The sequence below is a fragment of the Triturus cristatus genome, chromosome 2_2 (genome assembly GCF_964204655.1).
Source record: "Triturus cristatus chromosome 2_2, aTriCri1.1, whole genome shotgun sequence".
Classification (NCBI taxonomy): domain Eukaryota; kingdom Metazoa; phylum Chordata; class Amphibia; order Caudata; family Salamandridae; genus Triturus; species Triturus cristatus.
In genome coordinates, this window is record NC_140582.1 from 859562268 (window position 1) to 859584120 (window position 21853).

Below are 21853 nucleotides of genomic sequence, written 5' to 3' on the forward strand. Positions count from 1 at the left end.
GAGGGTGGAGCCACAATTTGGTGTATCAGGTACGTGGCAGGTGGAGCAATGGTCTTGAAGACCTGAAGCATAGTTTGCAGAAAGCCTTCCATGTTGGAATGCTCATTGACAGGAGGAGCCTCTCATGAGAGGGCTGCAATTCAAAGAACAAAAGAACAAGATTATCTGGGGACAAAATCCATTCCAAAAAACTCTGGTCCATCCATCAAGAAAGATGGAAATTCCTCCTGCTTGCACTTTTTACTATGTATTTTCTCTAACTGATGTGAGACCAAATTCCCATCCTGGGGTACATGGCACCTGAAATACATTGTTGCAGTTCCTGAATGACAAAAGCAAAGTTTGACAACTCTTTCCAGTAGTAGACCACAAAGTTTGGTTTTGGAATACATCTCACCCTACAAACTACAGATTCAAGGGATCTTGGTAGAGAGGCGTATGAATGAAGTGTTTGTATAGTGCAAATCTAGCTGTACAGGGTCAAAGCCATAGATACAATCAATACGTGATTATGGGGAAGTTGGGTTCTAGATGGAGGTGAAATGTTACTGTTACTTATATAAAGGCTATGTGGGTGAAATGCAAACATTTATTTTGTGTAGCAATTGAAAGGTTTGAAATCAGAAGATTATAAAATGTTGAAAAAACAGGGAATATAAATTAGGAAAATGCTCTGGAGTGCCACAATCCTGACACATATAGCAGTTGGTAAACTGGAAATAACACAATCAGAGGTGCCTTTTAATGCGGAATTCTGTCACTTCAAAGGATAATGCTTTCCTACCAGCTTGACTGCTTTTGCACTGACAACTTTGAGAGTTTAAGTGTCCGTCTGGAAATGAGAAAAAAATCTGCATCCAATCTGATGCCTGGGGATACTTCAAAGAATAAGAAATAGTCATTGAAATGTAGCATTTGCTGCTGGTTACTGTTTTCATTAAACACAACAACCACAGAATTGCAAAAAAGTGATTACATTTGTTCAAATTACTTAGAGGGAGGAGAAAAAAAGACACCCTTCTTTAGAGTTTAGGTTAACAACCGTCCAATCCAACAGTGGGTGCAGTTTTGGTTTAGGTGAACAACCACCTATGTCATCAGAAGCATCATCGACCAAGGAGAAATGGTTGCACTCATCCTCCTCGACCTCTCTGCAGCTTCCTATATGGTCTCCCACAGGTCATTCATCAGAAAGCTTAAGCACTTGGGTATCTGCAGACTGGCCGTCAAGTGGATAACTTCCTTCTTCATGGACAGAACTCTGAGTTAGACTTTCCCCCCTACATCTCAGTGACCAAGAAACTCATCTGTGGAGTCCCTCAAGGACCGTCGCTCAGCCCAAAACTCTTCAATATCTACATGACACTCCTCACGGACATCGTCAGAGCCCACAACATCAACTTAGTATCCAACGACACATAGCTCATCCTCTCCCTGACCGACTCAACCAGCACCGCCAAAGCAAACTTCGCAAATTGCATGAGAAACGTCGCTGCTTGGATGAAAAAACTGCCTCCAGCTCAACACAGACAAAACCGAAGTCCTAATCTTTGGCAACAACCACTCCGACTGGAATGCCTCTTAGTAGCCCTCCGAACTTGGCCCCCACCCACTCCTGCCCACCATGCCAAAAACCTTGTGATCATCCTGGATACCAACCTCTCTATGAGCAAACAGATCAAAGCCATCTCGTCATCATGCTTTAACATCCAGAGAATGCTATGCAAGATTTTCAAGTGGATCCCACTGAACATCAGACTGACAGTCACCCAGGCTCTTATCACAAGTAGACTTGATAACGCAAACACCCACTACATCGGAATCTCAGCGCATGTCCTAAGCTGACTCCAAACCACCCAGAATGCCGGCGCCAGATCCTGAACATCCTGCAAAATAACGACATCTCTCCACACCTCAACAATCTCCACTGGCTCCCAGTCCAGGAAAGAGGTAAGTTCAAGCTACTCACCCACACCTACAAAGTTCTCCCACAAATACCGGTCTAGCTTACCTTAACCACTGCCTCAATTTCTATCAACCCAAAAGACACCTTTGATCTGCGTCCCAGGGAAGAGCACACCTTCGAATCTCCCAGTCTCATAGACTACCAAAGGAACTTCAACACATGGCTCTTCCAGACAAAATAGGCATGATCTCCTCCCCCCCTTTCAGGTCTTCCCTAATCAGCATCTGAATAGCCACATGGGTGATTAGTTTCACACTATAAATTAAGAAAACATAACACAACAAAACATAACATAACCAGAATAAAGACTGCATGCAGACACATTAGCAATGCATCATTTAGACATTAGTGCTAGTTCAAAGATAAAGATGAGGGGATATTATTGTAATGTGCGGGGATGCCTCCGGGTCACCATGCGCTCTACAAATCGTCAAATAAATAAAATAAATAAATATTACCAAATGTGTGAGGAAATACAGCTTGCATGAAATGAGTGTGTGTGCAACAATACTTATCATGCGTGGGATCCCAGGATACTGCTGTGAGCAACAATTGCATGGGGCAGGCAAACAAACCCCATGCAGCATCTTAGTTACAAGTGATCAAGTAATGTATTCTACTCCTACTGCCGCTGCTGTAATGTTGTAGTGTAGAGGCCAAAGAGGTCTGTCCAAATTTACCATAGGAACTGTCTAATGCCTCCTTGCACATCTACTAATGTGGGCAAGACTGTGTGTAGCTTTCCTCACCACGTAACCGCGCATCGAGAAAATTGGCATGCCACAAAACAGCAGAAATATAATAGGGAAACATTAAATGAGGTCCTCAAAGAGTACTGGTGCCTGCTTGGATGACTCATGACATCAAACTGGTCAGACACAAGACAAGGGTGTGGAAGAGACAAAATATGTGTAGAAGAAAACTAAATATTGTAGATGACATGACCTGTCATGTACACATCTTTGTCAGCCCGTGTCATTGTGTTGGTCTTGCCAGAAGGCGTGGGAGGACTTTAGTCATCATGCTGTAGCAACGGGAGGAGAAGCTGCTGTCCATTATAAAAATTGCCATAATAGTTTGACTCCGGGATGCAGAGGATCAAGGTGAGTGTACCATAATATTTTGGCCCTATCGATGTATGAATATACACTCACAAATAGAGGAATTAATAAAAGGGAGCATACTCTTGTGACACACCCCTTGTTACAGATGACATCTATGGCTATATGTGTTTAGGTGGAGTTTACAGCACAGTGGCACACACACAAATTCTAGTGTCCCACCAGCATCGACAGGGTAAACTGCAGGCACATCGGCTTGCCAGCTCTCAAACAATGCACAGGACCCTTCAGTGTAGAAAAGAAAATGCTGGGACACTTCATACTTGAATGTGTGCTGAAAGTATGCAATAACGAGCACATTTTTACATATTGTCTCTTGTGGTGTTGCAGGTTGACAGAGGTTGAAATGGGTATGCATAGTCAACTGGAAAAGAAACACAGGGTACACGTGATGTGTTTCCAAAGGTTGGTTTTCTTAAGTCCATTTGATTACAGTGCTGGGTGGCCAGTAGCATTAGGAGTTATAGTATTGTTCTTATTTTTATATTTGGCTCAACGTCATCCCGCTCCAATGCCAGCATGTCTAGGATGCTGTTCATATTTAAGAACTATGCCAACAATATCTGATGGGCAATGATGTTTGATTAGTATAGTCTGTTGTGGTACATCTTCACAGGACTTGGAATGTTAGCAAATCAAGCTGGGAAGATAGCTCAGTGATTTCAATTCTCACAGCTGAAAGATGAGGTGAGCGACAGGTTCAAAGTATGAATCCTGGAAAAGCCGACTCAGTCCACAAGACTGGTGACCTGAGTACCATTATCCTGGATAAAAGAACCAACTGCTATGTACAGCACCTAGAAATGGCAGACATGCAATAGGACACGCTCTGTAAAAAAGTTATTGCTTGAGATTTTGTTTGTAAGCAGAGAAAGTGTGCTGCCTCTGCATGCATAGTCACCTTCAGTTTTTGTATTTCATTTGCAATACATCAGGTTACCACCTGCTTTTAATCTGCGGTCATTTCTGTAGCAAATTTCAGTGCCATTTCACTTGTCTTGTGTACCTAAGATAATAGAGGTTTCATAAACAGTATTAGGTCCACTATGTGCTATCTTATGGCTGTGGAAGACCCACAAATTGTGTTGGTGAAGCAGTTACTTACCTTTGGTAATGCCTTAAATGGTAGAGACTCTATCTAGCTGAAGATTCCTTACCTTATGATTATCGCCAGGCGACAGACTAGATCGTGATATTTTTCGTGAGCAGTACCCCTGCAAGCTGGTAGGTGGCATTGTTCTGCCCCTGGGGATGTCGTCCATGCCAGAAGTGATGTACACAATGACTACATAGGCACCACCCCAGCACACTGACGTTCGTTTGTTTCTGAGACTTTCCAAGTCAGGAGCATGGCACAACAGAGAACACTGCCCCTAAAATATATTTTCCCATGCATTCCCAAAGAGGAAGGGGTCCCCTTGGGACTCCTTCCCGTTTGCGAATGCTTTACCACCTACTTGAAGTAGGTGGTTAATTGCGACTGTTTTGCAACCGCAATTGTGGTTGCAAAACAGTCATACATAGGGCTCAGACTCGCTATTAGGAGGGGACGCCTTTGAAACGCCCCTTCCTAATAGCAAGTCGCAAATCCTAATTAGCGAGTCGCAAATAGATTGCAACTTATGGTTTGTACATGGCCCTTAGGTATTTTTGCATGTGCAAATAGGTCGTAAACACGTTTGCGCATGCAAAAATACTTCGTACATCTGGCCCAGAATCCCTATCAGATAAGGCGTTACCATAGGTAAGTAACTTGTTCATCAGATAGAGACTTCCAGCTGCAGATTCCGTACCTTAGAATAGATACCTAAGCAATACCTCTCCAGAGGTGGGTCTGTGGAAAAAATAAACACTAGAAAGTCCTGCAGGATCGAAGGGGCAAAGTACCCATCCCAATGAACCTGACTATCCAGGCAGTAGTGCTTGGTGAACGTGTCCAGAGAAGCCCACTTTGCTGCCTGGCAGATGTACAGGACCGGAATTCCGCATGCTAACGCAGTGGTCACAGCCTTGGCTATGGTGGAATGAGCATGCAAACCCTCAGGGGGTTGCCTATTGGCCAGTTCATAGCAGATTTTAATGCAGAGCATGATCCAGCGGGAGATTGTCAGTTTCTGCACAGCCTTCCCATCCTTGGCTCGGACATACCCCACGAAGAGTTTGCTATCCACTCGGAACTCTTTCATGCGGTCAAGGTAGAAAGGCAACACTCTTTTTGGGTCCAGTTAATAGAGTCGCTCCTCTTCCTTAGAGGGATGTGGGGGAGCATAAAAGGTATGCGGGGTGATGGACTGGCCTACATGAAAGGGTGTGACCACTTTCGGCAGATAAGAATCTTTAGTGCGAAGAACCTGCTTGTCTGGAAACATGACAATGCCTGGAGCTCACAGATCCTCTGTGCAGATGTTATCGCCACTAGGAAGGCCGTCTTGATTGTAAGGAGCCTGAGAGGACAGTTGTGTAGAGGCTCAAAAGCAGCGCACATCAGAAATGTAAGCACAAGACTGAGGTCCCACTGAGGCATGATTAAGGAAGAAACATATGTTGAAGACCTTTAACCCCTTCGATGCTCATGACGGAGCGGCTCCGTCATGAGCATCAGTTGGGCTGTGCTTATGAAGGAACCGCTTCGCCATGAGCAGAGCCCCTGGGGGAAGCGCTGGCGCTCCCCCCCGGGGCATCGATCTTGCCCCCACCGAGGGGGATGGCAGCTTAAGAGTTTCCGCCGCCACCCTGACTCCCCCCCACGTTTCCCCATGACGTCAGCGCGCACAGCGCATGCCGATGTCATCAGGAAGCGCTGGACGCGCTGAAAATCATTTCTTTATAGCGCGTCCAGAGGAGGAGGTAGGTTTTTTGTCTCTGGAGTGGCGGGGGGGCCAAGAAAACCACACTAGGCACCAGGGATTTTGTTTTGTGAGTAATGGAAGCGATATGGTTGCTTCCTGGGGACAGATCTGCCCCTTTTTTGGCCTTTCTGGCCTAGGCGGGAGGGGGGAGGCAGAAAACCCTACTAGGCACTAGGGATGTATTACTTTTGCGAGGGGGGCAAATTTCTATCTGCTGTTTTCTGCCCCACCTGGGGGGCAGATTGGCCTGGAAAACAACCTCATCCGATACCTTGGGCAAGATCACCCCCTATTTTTCTCAGCCCTATTTGAAGGCCCATCTGGCCGATTGACCATTTGGGTAGTAACATAGCGTGTTATAATGTTAATTGTTTTATTTTTTGTGAATTGCAATTGTAATGCTTTATTTCTCCTTTTTTGTTCTAGTTGAAGGCTTTTGTTCTTTAGACTGTTCCAGGTTGCGGTTTCGTTACTGGTGGTTCTGCTGTTGTGTAGTTGCATGTGTTTGGTAGGAGACTTTCTTTTTGTACAATGTAAATGAGTTTCATTTCTCTGCATACATTTGTTTTTTGCAAATGATGTAATAATAGCAGTATGTTTGGCTTCTGTTTTTTGAGTGTCAAAAACTTTTTGCATTTGTGCTCGATGTGTATTTTGTTGTCTTGTGCGTAATTGGTTTTGTTTTTTTCTTTCTAGTGGGATATCGTTGGTTTTTGCTGTGTCTCTGCAGAGTAGGTGCTGGTGAGTGTAGCTGTCTCTTGTAAGTGAATTGTATAGTTTTTGAGTATATAGATCTTTGTGATAAAGGCACACATTTTTGTACTTTTTGTTTTGCACAGTGTTGGTTGTTGTTGACTTGTTTATGCAGTCTCCTTTCTTAGTAAGGATAATGGCTAGCTGCAGGATTACTGCTCAGCAGGTTGTTGGTATGCTTTTTGAGTCTTCCTCTGACCACGGTTCAGAGACTGAATCTGCATCTGAGTCAGAGGCGGCAGGGGACGATTCAGGCAGTGAGTTTTCTCTCCACATGGAATCATCGGATGGTGAAGATACTCTTAGTGCGGATGAAGCGCCAGTGTTAGAGGAGGAGATTCATGTGCCGATAGTGCGGCAAGAGGCATCTGGGCTGCAGCCTGGGGCTGCAAGACTTCCCGTTGGTGTAATGCGGTAAGAGGCATCTGGGCTGCACCCTGCGGCTGCAAGGCTTCCCGTTGATGTAGTGCGGCAAGAGGCATCTGGGGCTGCAAGGCTTCCCGTTGGTATAGTGCGGCAAGAGGCATCTGGGCTGCAGCCTGGGGCTGCAAGGCTTCCCGTTGAAAGAGCTGACCTCTGGGTTGCCCCAGGCATGGTGCAGCCGGCATTGCCAGACTTTACTTTATTCTCATGCTAGCAATTTCGAAAATGTGCAAATATCTACTGTTTCTAAACTCTATATTTTGTTCCAATTTCAGAAATACATAGGTGTCTTTCATACCTTTTTTTCCATGTACACATTTTTGAAGAAAATAGTTGCTATATACCCGGTACATAATAAAAAACCATTGCAAGTCGCTGCTCAGTTTTTGGCTCTGGGTTCGTCGGGTTCTTGGTGAACCTACAAGTCCTATATATCCCTACAACCAGTAAGGTCCAGCGGATGTAACGGTATATTGCTTTCAAAGAGCTGTCATAGTTAGAACAAGTTACAGGTGAAAACGTTGACATAAAAGGCTTATTTTTTTCAACTAATTTTCAATTTTTCCTATATTTAACTGTTAGTTTCTATAAAGAAACCTCGATGGATGTACACAAATGACCCCCTGCTGAATTCAGAATTTTGTCTGAATGTATAGCTTTCCAGGATCCATTATTGCTGTCATACCCATTTCTACCATTAACTGGAAGGAGGTTGAAAGCAAAATAGCAAAAATAGGCTATGTCCCAGAAAAATGCCAAAACTGTGTAAAAGAATGTTGGTTTTCTGACAAAAGTCTGTAATTCCCTAAAAGCTGGGAAAATGGTGATTTCAGCCCCACAAACCCTTTTTTGATACCATTTGCAGGGAAAAACCCAGACACTTTCATTTGCAGCCCTTTTTTCCCATTTTTCCCCCAAAAACCAAAATGTTGCTGTATTTTGGCCAATTTCTGGGACCCCTCCAGGAGAATCCACAAACCCTGGGTACCTTTACAATACCCATGATGTTGGAAGAAAAGGACGCAAATTTGGCGTGGATACCATATGTTACAGGGGCCTAAGCGCGCACTACCACAAATAGCCAAAAAAAGGCTTAGCACAGGGGAGGAAAAGGCCTAGCAGTGAAGGGGTTAAAAAACGTTTTTACAACAGTGGATTTTGAAGAGGGAAGCCTGATCTGGCATCCGCAGAAAGGCTGAGATGGCAGAAATACAGCCATTTAAGGTGCCCAAAGCAGAGCCCTGCTGGGAAAGAGAGAGAATAAACGGAAGGACCTGAGAAAGGGGATCAGTAAGTGGGTCAACTTGATTTTCTGTACACCATGCCACAAACTGCCAAGCGGCAGGCGCATACAGGCAGTCAACTATCGCCACTCAATCTCCATGCATGAAGGCAGAGTGTTGACAGGTTCGGGTGGAGAACCCTCTCCTGCTGCTGCGACAGAAGGTCCTCCTGAAGAGGCAGCCTGATCGGAAGACCGATGGCCATGCTCAACGGATCGGGATACAAACCCCTCCCAGCCCAGTCCAGAGCCACAAGGAAGACTGGGCCCGGTTGTTCCTGGTCTCCTTGTGAACTCTGGGAAGGAGTGGTATGGATGGAAAGGGGCACGGGAGGCCTGAGCTCCACTCAAGATTAAAAAGCGTCTTTGAGCGAGAGCCACCTTGGGAACTCCAGTGCACAGAACTGCTGACATTGAGTGTTCTTGGTGGTAGTCAACAGATCTAACCAAGGCTCTCCCCGCTGTCGAAAGAGACCTTGCACCACCTCCGTAAGGAGACGTCATTCATGATCCGCTAGGCATCCTCGGCTGAGTTCATCCACCCTGGCGTTCAGAGATCCCATTAGGTGTCGAACCACCAGGAACATGACTTGACGTTCCAGCCATGTTCAGAGGCTCATGGCCTCTTGAGAAAGAGTCCACAACCCTACACTGCCCTGTTTGTTACAGTACCACTTGTCTGCGAACAACTGCACCAGCCTTCCCATGATGGAGGGTAGAAAGGCTTTCAATGCCAAGCGGTTCGCCCGAAGCTCCAGTAGGTTGATGAGGAGTCCGTATTCCGCCGGAAACCAGAGGCCTCTGATCTCCACCTCTCCCAGATGGCCACCCCTCCCCAGCAGTGACGCATCTGTAATCACTATCAGATTTGGTTGGGGAAAGGAAAGGGGTCAGCTGTTGACCCAGTTGTGGTTAGTTAACCACCACTGCAGATATTTTGCAGTGCCCTCCGAGATCTGGACCATGTCGGAGAGATTCCCCTGATGCAGCGCCCACTGGAACTTCAGGTCCCACTACAGAGCCTGCATATCACAATGAGCATGCGTCACAAGCAGGATGAAAGATGCAGGAGGCTATGAGGCCCAGCAGCCTTAGAGTCAGTCTCACCAAAATCCAGGATAGAGGCTGAAACATCGGTATCATAGCCTTAATATCCTGGCCTCGCAGTTCGGGAGGATAAGCATGAAACTACACGTGCCCAAAACAGCTCTGATCAGCGAGAGCGTCTGAGAGGGAGTCGGGTGTGACTTCGGCATGCTGATAGTGAACCTCAGCTAGTGTAGGAGGTCTGCCATGGTCTGGAAGGGGGGAGACGACTGCCTAAGGCAAGCCCGCCTTCAACAACCAGTCATCAAGATGGGGAAAGACTGGTACCCCCGATTTCTGCTGATGAGCTGCAAACGCTGCCATCACCTTGGTAAACACCCGAGGTGCACGGGGAAGTCCAAAAGGAAGCATGGCGAACTGAAAGTGCTCGAGGCCCACTGTGAACCGCAGGAAACGTCTGTGGTCAGGCAGGATGAGAATGTGGAAATATGCATCCTGAAAAACCACCATCCAGTCTCCGGGGTCCAGGGCAGACAGGACTTGAGCGATTGTGAGCATTTAGAATTTCTCCTTTTTGAGGAATAAATTGGGAGGGTGTAGGATAGAATTAAGCCCTCTGTCCTTTTTGGGGAACAAAAAGTAGCGAAAATAACAACCAAGACCTACTTCTGATATCAGCACCCTCTCTGGCTCCCTTGGCCAAGAGAGCTGCCCCTTCCTGGCGGAGTAAGGAGACATGGTCTTTCATCAGCCTGTCGCAAGTAGGTGGCATGGGTGGAGGGGTAGTCATGAATGGGAGGGAGTAGCCCCTTTGGACAATCTGGAGAACCCAGCAGTCTGATCTTATCGACTTCCAGTGGTGCAGGTGATGGAGTATCTTGCCTCTGACTGGTTGCCCATGATGGCTGGAGGGCAATCTAAAGAGGTTTGGAGGCTGTGCCTGCCGGGTGGGTGGTGGTAGACTGGCTTGACCTCTGACAGACCAACCCACGGGGTCTGGAAGTACCATGTCCTCGGCCCTGCAGAGGCTGGAGAGCTTGCATGCCGTGATGGCTGGGCAGGTAAGGACGAGGCTGGAAGCTCCTTCCATGGCCCCAAAAGGAGCGAAAGGTGAACTGGGGTTGGCGGGGGGCCATGGAAAGTCCCAAGGAACTGGACGTAGCTCTGCTATCCTTGAAGCACTCCAGCATTGAATCTGCCTGGTCTCCGAAGAGACAGAAGCCATCAAAGAGAATGTCCATAAGTGAGGCTTGAACAGCCCCTATAAAGCCAGTCATTCTCAGCCAGGCATAGCGCCATAGGCAACTGATGAAGAAACCGCTCTCCCTAGTGAGTTGGTTATGTCCAACCCACATCTGATTGTGAACTTGGCTGCATCTGTCCCGTCTGCCATAGCTTGGGAGACTATAGCCCGGGCCTCCTACGGGACCATGGGCAGCACCTAGACAACAAAATCTTACAGTGCATGGAAGTAACCGCCCAAAAGGCACGCGGTGTTCAAGGACCACAGTGCCAGGCTGCTGAAAGAAAACATTTTCTTGCCTAAAGTGTCCAGCCTCTGGATTCCGATCCGGTGGAGTGGTAGGGAATGTGCCAGAGTTCACAGGGGAAGTGGAGGCTTGGACCACCAAACTCTCTTGGGTAGGGTATTTGTTGAAGAAATTAGAGTCCCCTGAGCTGGTATGATGGTGGCTGGATGATGGTCCTGTTCACAAGAGCCCCTGAGCTGTGCTTGGACCAGGTCCCAAAACAGGTCGTTCGTAAGGGCTTCATTAAATGGGAGAAGCACATCTGTCAATATGTTAGTCTTGACTGCCACAGAGGGAAGGCTAAGGTCCAGGACCTCGGCCGCCCTTCTCACCACCACTGCAAAAGAAGCTTACTACTCTCTAGCCATGGTAGAGAGACCATGTCAGTATCTGGGGAGATGTCCAGTCCACTGTCCTCTGCAAATTCCTCACACCAGTCCATGTTGAGGCCTAGGTGTTGGTATTCCTCAGGTCCAGTGGCCTCTCCCAATCCTCCCTAAGTCCTAGCCCATAGGAATAGAGCTCAGACTCTAGACTGGAGGTTAAGGCTCCAGTCAGCACCAGAGTGGGGCGAATCAGGGATGAGAATGGGGATGGCGCCACAGGCAGTGTCGACATCGGTACCAGCATCGGGGAAGGTCAATGTGGTACGACCAGTGCCGGTCAATATCCATCTGTGGATTCAAGGGGCCTGACTGGTGTCGGGGACGGACTCGCCAGTGTGGAACTAGTAGGGGCCCCTACCAAATCCGTGGAGCCGGAAGGCGCACCAGGGAGGGCAGGCTTCCCAGTTATGAGGTTCATGGCCTAGCAACATTCGGAGTTGGGCGGGGGTTGCTCTGGCTCTCGGAAACTCGAGGCGGCACAGAGCCGTCCCAGGCTCAACCCCGGAGCCAAGTTTTGGATGACAATGCTCCCTTGTCTTTCGAATGACTTAGACGGACGGGGTACTCTTTTTCTCCTTGTGGGACTTACCTGAATGCCCGGACGACTTCGACTACAACGAAGATGGATGGCTCTGCGACGGATTCCGGGACCTTACTCTTGACCGGGATCGAGACCGTTGCATGTTGAGTGGCTAGGAGCCCCACCCATCCTCCATGTTCTGCGAACTCACTTCTAGGGATAGGGACTCCCTTCTAGAGCTCTAGTTATGTGCACCAGTGGTCAGTATCTTGCATAGTTCTGCGCTTCTGGCATGGAAAGTTGTGTCAGAACTGACGTAAGCATGCAGGGGCGGCATTTAAGAGACACCGTGATGTCATCCCGGTGACCACGACGACGGACGCGGAGTCGACCGACACCATCTACCAACGCGCAGGGGTACTGCTACGAAAAAATTCTCTGGACCAAGTAGATGCCTGGGGGTAATTCTAAAGGTAAGGAATCTATAATTCCAGTCTTTTTCAGATAGGCGCCGCAGTGCTTGAAGCCAGCTCTCCTGGTGGACATCCCTGCCACACCAGGAGAAAGATCTCAAAACACTTTGACAAAAAGTCGAAAAAGGTCAGTCAAAAAATGACTGGGGGTAGCGCTCTCTGGATCTATGCTAACTGGCACAGAAAGGAAAGAACTGACGTTAGCATGCTGGGGTGGCAGCTACATAGGCACCGTGCATGCCAATTTCCATGTGGATAATGCCCTAGACGCCACGCGGAGCTGACCGACAGCACCTACCAGCGCACAGAAGTACTGCTCATGAAAAAAGTCTGGATCCAGCCCGACGCCTGAGGATAATTTTAAGGTACGGAATCTGTGGCTAGAAGTCTCTATCAGAAGTATGAGGTGTTTCTCAAACACTTTAAATTCTCAGAGCAGTACATATTTGCAGTTATTCTGATACTAAGAGTGTGAATAAATAATAAGCACAAAGTCACTAATAGCTTTGGAACATTCTATCTGCAAGTCCATCCTACAACACTGAAACCTGCTACACCTTTGGAGCTCTGATTATTTTGTGAGTAACTATGTAAATGAAATGATAAGGAATCAGAGCAACCAAGACCTGCAGAAGCCAAACAAAATGCTAACCATTATAGAATCTTCCACCAAGAGGAGCCACCTCTACAGGCTATATATGCATTCAAGTGTCTGAAACATTAGTTGCCCACCCAGTTGAAAAATGAAGGGCTCCACCAATTAGAAGCCCTTACATTAGAAAATCAAAATGAAATCATGCTAGGATATTTCAGGAATCAAAACCTTTCTTGTTATGACTGGCTCTTCAAAGCAAGAGGTAGTTTCTGATGTCATATATTCTACTCAGCACACTGAATATAAATTAATCCATGCATGGTCCATTGCCTGTCCAAAAACAATCGATGAAATGCAATCAGTGAAGGTAAACCACTAATACAAAAGTTCACATACAGCAAACGTGACAGAACAAAAATTGTTAATTTACAGTAAAAAGACCACTGTTTTGCTAGATCATTTCTACTCTTGTCACTCAATCACACTTTGAGGCTTTTGGGAGAATAACCATAGAAAACTGGAGCTGTTCATTGAATCAAAAAGAAAAACAGGCCTACATTGAGATATAGCACATATTCTTTTCTTAAAATTACAGCATGATGGAAATTACATTTTTCGGAGTAAGCGTATTATATCTTAAAAGAATAAAAAAAGATGAATGTACAATTCATTACCTTCACTAGAATGTAGCTGTGCAAAATCATTAAGTTTGTCGCCATCTCCGAGGGGATTTTAATTTTCTGTGTTCTCAGTTCTGTATACATACTGAATAGTACATCATGAGCATTCCGATAATTTCCTAAAACAGCAATGAACAGAAATTCAGAAGTTCAACTTTCATGTTATTGCACTGTATTTGTACACTGCAGGAAGTACACAGTTATCTCACTCTGGTCAACTCACACTTGAAAGGATCTATTTTAAGTGCTTATCTATAGTAAAGTAGGAGGGTGGAAAGTTGACTAAGAGGATCGTGTTGTCACCTGACCACCTAAGCAGACTATATTCAGTGACATGTACAATGATGTCATTCAATCCTCCAATAAATATTCTACTGTTCATAACAGGTGTACTGAAAACTGTAGAAAGTGCTCTGATGGCTCAAAAGATACGTAGAACCACAAAACGCTGCTAGAATTCTGTGAAGACGTTCCAGCATCCCGGTGATACATAAGGTGTGAATTCTGCTGCTTGCCCCCAACCACTCCAATTTGCAATGCAAATATACGTTTTGCAACAGCAATTGCTGTGGTACACCACTGACAAGCTAACAAGCGGTCAAAGCAGATACGGAAATCAGAAGATTTTAGTGATCGACAGCTTTTGCTCTGTGAAACATAGCTGTGGCAGCAGGCTGGAGCAGGCAGAGTTCCTGAGAAACACAGTATGCTCTCTAGGATGCCATTTGTAGATTGTCTATTTTAGTTTTTTTAATATGCACTCTGCAAGTGCAGTCACGTCACAACCATTCTCAGTGAGATGCAAAATTAAATTTATTACAACATCGTGGGCTCTAATATGCAGTTTTTTCTTACTGTTTAGTAATTTCGTAGCAATTAGTAAAGTAAAACTACAACACCAATAATATTGCTCTTTCTGAGATGAACTAGAAACAAAAAGGAAAGGCTAGCTGTCCATATTTCAAAGCTGCTCCACAACACTCTACTCCACGACAGTTTACTCCACTCTATGCCCCTCCACTAAACACCACTCTACTTCACTCTATGCCACTCCACTCTACAACACTCCACTCGTACAACTCTTCAATCTGTGCCACTACAGCACTCTACTCTACAACACTCCGCTCTATGTTACTCCACGCCACTTTAGTCTACTCTACACTGCTCCCCTCTACAACACTCCACTATATGACCCTACTCCATTCTACGCCACTACTCTATGCCGCTAACATTTAGCCAAGCTGAACAGCAGCCATGCTGGTGTACAATATGGCTAAAACAGTTTGGCAAAGCCAATAGCTCTCGCAAACGCGAGAGCAAATGGCCTTGCCAATGCTTGCGTTTATGTGACATTGTTTCCCTCCCATCCACACATGCTACATTTGAGCTAAAGAATGGAATTACTATGTTCATACTGTTGTGCAAGCTTTGATGCTACACTGTTGCGAGTCTCATCTATTTCATCCTGGGTAGTACCGCCAGTGCTGGTGTTAGACTAGATTTGTAGAACTGTACAAATATTTCAGAATATATGAGAATTAAGAAATCACAAATGAAGCACATTTCTTTTTGTAATTCTGAAGTGCTATGGAAGCAAATATTTTAATACAACCAAAACAAATCAATACACTACGTGATGCGATTTCCACATATTATCGTTTGTGTGCTGTAAAGTTTTATTAGTAAAACTGTATGTCTGTGAAAATGTAATTCCAAAAGAAAATGTGTTGTCTGTAATGGCAATGTGCTACCACATCATACATACTGCACTCAACGCCACTCCATTTTATGCTTCTCAACTCTATGCCACTCTACCCTACGACACTCTACTCTAAGCGACTCCACTCTACGCTACTCTACTTTACTCTTCGTTACTCTACGCCACTCCATGCCACTTTAGTCTACTCTACACCACTCCACTCTATGCCATTCCATTTTACATCACTCCATGCCACTTCTCCAATCTACTCCACTCCACTCTGAAACTCTGCTCTATTACATTCCACTTTACTCCAAGCCATTTTACTCCACTCTATGCCGCCACTCCACTTTACATCACTTCATGCCACTCTCCTCTATGCCACTAACTTTTAGCCATGCTGGTGTACAACATGGTTAAATCACTCTGACAAAGCCAATATCCCTCATCATGTGCTCTCGGTGCTGGTGTTAGGCCAGGCTTGAGCCTGGATGGAAAATATTACCTACTCTTTAAGCATATGTTCATGGCATATAGTGCTTTAGATTCACATGTTGTGCATACTCCTGCCATCTAGTGGTGGGCCCGATGTGAGCAAGTTGTTTTTCTTCTAAGAAGTCTTTCGAGTCAAGTGGTACTGTGACTCCTCCTCTTGGTGATAAGGTGCATGGTGATCTACTCCATTGTAAGATTGCTTTACAACATGGTGGGTTAGGATGGAATATGAACTGAAGATAGATATATATATATATATATATACAAAAAGAAGAGTTAATGGTTTCTATAACTGCAATACAGACCATTGTGTGTATCTAGTATCATGCCCCTGCCCCTTCTTGTATGTTGGCAGTACCATATATCCCCTGAAAAAACATATTTTGGAACATCAACGAGCTATAAGAAACCATGACTTTACCTACTCAGTGGCCGGGCACTTTTATGACCACCATGAGATAGATCCTGGAATACTGAATTACTTTGCAGTAGACAGAGTTGCACTGAATATAAGAGGCGGGAATAGGGTGAACAATCTTAGCTGCCTCGAGTCCAGGTATATCTTAGACTTACATACTAAAGTCCCGGTGGGCTTAAATAGGGATGAAGAGTTGGAAGGGCACTTGTGGTGATTCCATTGAGGCTCCCAGTATATGCTATTTTTAGAGGAGTCCCCGCCTGGTTTACTAAGTAAATGGATTAGGAACTGTACATAGCCCCCACATGTAATTAATTTGCTGATGACATCTCTTGTGTGACAGTATGTATGTATTTATTGATGAAATGAACAGCTTGATTGATGAATTTATTAACATTTTGTAATTAGATATTCATAAATATTTGTATTTTTAGAAAAAACCCTTCCCCTATTTTTGATATAGCTTCCGATATATTTGAGACATGATGATTTTTTGATATATACGAATTAATTGGTGGTAGTGGTTTTATCCTTAAGATATTTATAGAATTGAGATATATACATATGTTTTTATCTTTAAAAAACTGTGTTCATTTCATCATGTATATACATTTTACTTTGTCATTTTTAGATAATAACAGGCCATGACTGAATAGGGCACTGGCCCAAGAGACTAAGGGCCTTATGTAGGTGGGCTTGCATTTACCACTTCATAAATACCGAATCATACCGATTCGGTATTTATGAAGTGGTAAATGCTATGTAGGTAATGAGTCGGTAATTATTACCGATTCGTTAAAATTCGGTAATTACCGAATCGGTATTTACCGATTCGGTAATGAGGCATACCTTCCCATTGATGGGAAGGTATGCCTCATTACCGAATCGGTAAATACCGATTCGGTAATGGGGGGAACACATGCAAGGGTGGCAGGGTGTCACAATGACACCCTGTTGCACCCCTGAAACGGCCATGTGTGCACATGTGGCACACATAGGCATGTATGTCTGCCACATTGCACACTTGTAGGCGCTTTGAAGTGCATTTCCACATCCATTCTTCATTTACCACCAACTATTAGTTGGTGGTAAATACCGACTCCAAACATCACCCACACACTCCCCCTACATCTCATTTCTGTATTCGGAATTTACCGAATCGGTAAAATTACCGAATCGGTAATTTTACCGATTCGGTAAATTCCGAATACAGAAATTGTCCCCCTACATACCAAAAGCCTAAATACCGGTCGGTAACGGTATAATTACCGAAAATCGGCCGTTACCGACCGGTATTTGGCTACCTACATGAGGCCCTAAATGTTTAATTGAGACCTCACGGTTCCCAAATCCTGTACACTTGAAAGTAAGGTACACAGAAGTGTGTTATACCTATGTATTGTATTGAAATCATAAGGAGAAAAAAATATATATATATAAAAAAAATGCAAAATATATAAAACAACGAAGAAAGACTTCAGAAACATTTATGTCTTCTATGTCCATGACACCATGTACCTTTACAAGAGAAATGGCCGGATGGCCAGTGTATCTTTGATAAAGGCTGGGACCAGCGAAACACGTCAGGGAGCTGATACACTGTTAATTTAAATAAAGGAGTATTTCTTACCCCCGTCTGGAGTGCCCACTGTGTTCTCGTGCTGCGAGAGGTTGGGGTTGAACATATATATCGGTAGGTAGGCGGTAAACTTTGCTCTGCTGGTGGAGTTCGCAGAGTTTTGCCACTCCACACTCCACTTGGAGCGCAAAGTTCAGCAAAAACGCTGCCAACTGTTTACCGACGCTCACCCCTATAAAAATGCTTTTACAAAAAAATTGCATGCTCCAATTGAGCTGAATGCTTGTTGACAAGTAGCGATACTTGTTATTGTCACCCCGCTTGTGTTGTTGTGTGGGTTGGTGTAGTTTTGGTTTTCTTTTCCAAGAGGCTTGGGCACTTATGAGCCTCTTTTGAAGGCCCGTCGTGCTTGTTTTTATGTTGCGTGCGGCCTGCGGATGTACAGGGAGTGGGCACGCAGCCTCTCACACAAGTAATTTATAAAGCACCTCAGAGAGCCAATATTACTCTAATGGCAAGGATGCCACCCAAAGAGCGGGTCTTAGCAATGACAAAAGCTAATACCACTTTGTTCCCTACTGCTACAAAAATGTATGCTCGGGCCAGTAACATTGGCATGTGCTTGCTTTCCAAAGCCTGTGCGGTACGAGATCCCCACCGTATTACCTCTGACTAAGATTTCCAGTGGACTGCCTCCTCCTGCAGAGCAGCGGAACTTCAGTGGGGCCAGGCTGACTTCAGTGGCACACCCTGGGACTTGCAGTTTTTGCTTGCACATCTAGTGTATGATTTCAAGCGAGCTTGGGGGTCGTGTCTAGTTACCCCTGGTTGAGTGATGGAATTCCTGAGACAATTAATTCTTGAAGACCAAGCTACAGGCTCAATATTGTAAGAAATACTTTCATTTGTAAAATGTGATCAACTTTCTCATATAAGAACTCTTGTGCCAAGAGCTCATATAAGAACACTGGGGCTATAACTGCTTGAAGCACCTTGGGTTTTGATAGGCTGTGATGCCGAAGCAAGTGCCCAGCATAGAGCTCTTGCTTCAGGAGAAGGGATGCAGACAGGCCAAGCAGGGACTTGGGAAGCAGTACAAACGAAGTATGGAGCCCAAACTGAATCTTAGGATTCCAGGGAAGAACCTTTTTCCTTATGCTTTCTATTTCTCATAAGCAGAAAAACACGAAATCCAGCTACGATTTGTGTTGTAAGTAAGAGAACCTAAAACCCTACTAACCATGACGACTTAAACAATGCAACTCAGATTTGGCAGATCTGATTAAGGAATGAAGATGGGGAACTCGGCTTCCAAATGAGTGTTCTTGTCACTTCACTAATTGTTTTAATCCACGTGCAACTGAGAGCATGCCCAAGTTAGTGGGTAGAAGAGTGTCCTAGAAAACCAAGGCTGTTCCAATCACATATTCATCGTTGGTCTTTGACAAGCATGATACCTCATTAAGGGCCTCATGTAGGTAAATAAATTTTACCGGTTCTTAAATACCGAGCCGTACCGAATCGGTAAATTAGAATCGGTAAGTTATATGTAGGTAAAAATTCGGTAACAGTTACCGATTCGGTAACATTCGGTAATCACGAATCGGAATTCACCGAATCGGTAAATACCGAGGTGGTATTTACCGATTCGGTAAATACCGAGGTGTTATTTACCGAATCGGTAAATACCGAGGTGGTATTTACCGAATCGGAAAATACCGAATCGGTATGTACGGATTCGGTAAATCAAATCACATGACTTGACGAAACAGCTAATCCAGTGCAACGACAGTCCACCCAACCAGGAAGTGCCCACACCCAGGCAGGTGTACATAATTAGGCGAAGTGGCCACACCCAGGCAGGTGTACATAATTAGCCGACCCTGGAGAAGCTTGGAGTGCAGAGGAGAGGCAGGGAGCCGTTGCATGTGCGAGCGGGTAAACGAACAGCATGTCCAGCCAGAGAACACAGAAAGACGGAGGGGAAAGGAGGAGGAAGCTGAAATTTAGCCCCAAGGAACTCCAGGTGCTGGTGGAGGAGATGGTGAAGCAGCACCAGAAGCTGTTTGGAAGGCAATCCCTGCAAGTGCCTGAGGCTGAAAAGCGCAACATATGGCTGGCCATCCAGGCGCAGGTCAATGCTGTGGGAGTGACCCACAGGGACATTGAGGTCCTCAAAAAGCGCTGGTATGACCTCCGGATTGTAACCAAGAGGAAGATGGGCGACATCCAGAAGGAGGCCAGCCAGACCGGAGGTGGAACCAACAGGGCACCTGCCCTCACCGAACTGGAGCAGCTGGTGGCGGCCACAATCGAGCAAGAGAGCGTCGTGGGTCTTGGGGACGCCGACAGCTCTGCCAGAGCCGCAACACACCAAGGTAAGACGAAAGCACAGCAATGTAGCCCCCCCTACCCCTATCCCACATCCCCCATTGTGAAACGAGAATCACACTGCAGTCCACACGTGTCAGTGCAGACAGGCAATGCATTCCGGGAGATGTAGTCAGGGCAACACTAACCATGACGTAAATGTTACAGGGCAACAAGGCATGTCACGCACTCGAGGCACAAGGAGACAGGGGACATATTGGAATGTGAAATGATTTATTGTGACGCTTGCAATGCAGCCCTTCGGGGACACTGAGCCAATGTTGTATTTCTGTCCACAGATGTGACATCATGCAGGACAGGGCATGCTGCAGGAGAGACGGCACACCGGCCACATAAATCACCTCTAGCCAGCACCAGTTCAGACCAGGGAGCAGGCCCACTGGCAGCCGCACCACCAACACAGCCAGCCTCGCCGCACACAGAGCCAGCATCACCTCACCGAGAGCCAGCATCACCACCACCAGAGCCAGCATCGCCACTCATGTTCGAATCACCGGCCACATCTCCGCTTGCAGGTGTGAGAATGAGGAGGCGTCCAGCAGCCAGGCTACGAGCCTTAGACACCTCGTCAGACGACAGCATGGGCCCAGAAGACCGCACCGGGCCCCAGGAAGGGAGCCATGCCACTGTGCCCCACACCTCACAGGCAGCACAGACGGAAGCAAGAGGGCGCCGCAGGTCGCGTGTCCAGAGTCCACCAGCACCCACTGACGGCCATGGTGTCTTCTTGGGGCTCGAGGGCCAAATGTTGAAGCAACAGCGCCTGCAATCAAAGGCAGTCATGTCAGTCCAGAGGCACATGCGGGTGATGAAGACAACATTAGTCAACATGGACACCAACATTAGCGGCATGGCTGCGGGCATTCGGGACATGTCCCAGTCAATCCAGCAGTTGTGCAGCAAATTAGATGCTGACATCGAAGCACGGCGCCGGGAACGCCAGAGAAGGGACACTACCAGCAGGGCACTCAACCGTCTGGCAACTGCGACTTCTCTACTGTGCCGGCGCTCTGTGACGATGCAGGAGGGCCTAACACAGTGCTGCAGCGACCTGTCTCGGGGGATGGTGCAGGTGACAAGTGCACTAGGGGTGCTATTGACTAGTCAGGCGTCGACAACTGCTGCAGGGGATGCTGCGGAGAGCATCGACACCAGCAGCAGCATCACACCCCCCGTCCCAGAAGCACGCAGGAGCAGCAGGCGGCTTGGGGTTGGCTCCAGTGAGGATGCACAGGCCGTGCAATCCACCACTGCAGCGCGTATGCGCAAACATTGATGTAGCCCTGCTTAGCCACTTCCCATTGGGTGACGTAACCCTGGACATACTCCTTGTATAGATGGTATATTGCCAGATTGGCCTGTTCATGTGTTCATGGCGTGGTGCCACATTAAAACTACGTCAGGACTTCTCACAACTCGCTGTGTCCCCTTACTTACTCAGAAATAGTTGCATGTGATATCTGCCCGTCTCTCTCTCCCATCGATTGCAGTTGGCACTCTAGCTGCGTTGCCCTCTGGCTGGCCTGACTCATCCTCGTTGTCCTCAAAATATGTCAGTTCCACATCTGTACCTTTTTTCGTGGCAAGGTTGTGCAGCATTGCACAAGTGGCAATAATCTTGCAGCAGGTGATGGGTTTGTACTGGCG

The 21853-nt window shown here is 46.3% G+C and overlaps 1 protein-coding gene across 1 annotated transcript in view; it reads right to left on the minus strand.

Annotated features, from left to right (window-relative positions):
- WDR19 (WD repeat domain 19) overlaps window positions 1-21853 on the minus strand; it is a 992607-nt gene that overhangs the window by 272415 nt on the left and 698339 nt on the right. The window contains exon 31 of the mRNA XM_085642250.1: window positions 13619-13743. Coding sequence (XP_085498376.1) covers window positions 13619-13743 — 125 coding nt within the window. The remainder of the gene's footprint in view (window positions 1-13618; window positions 13744-21853) is intronic.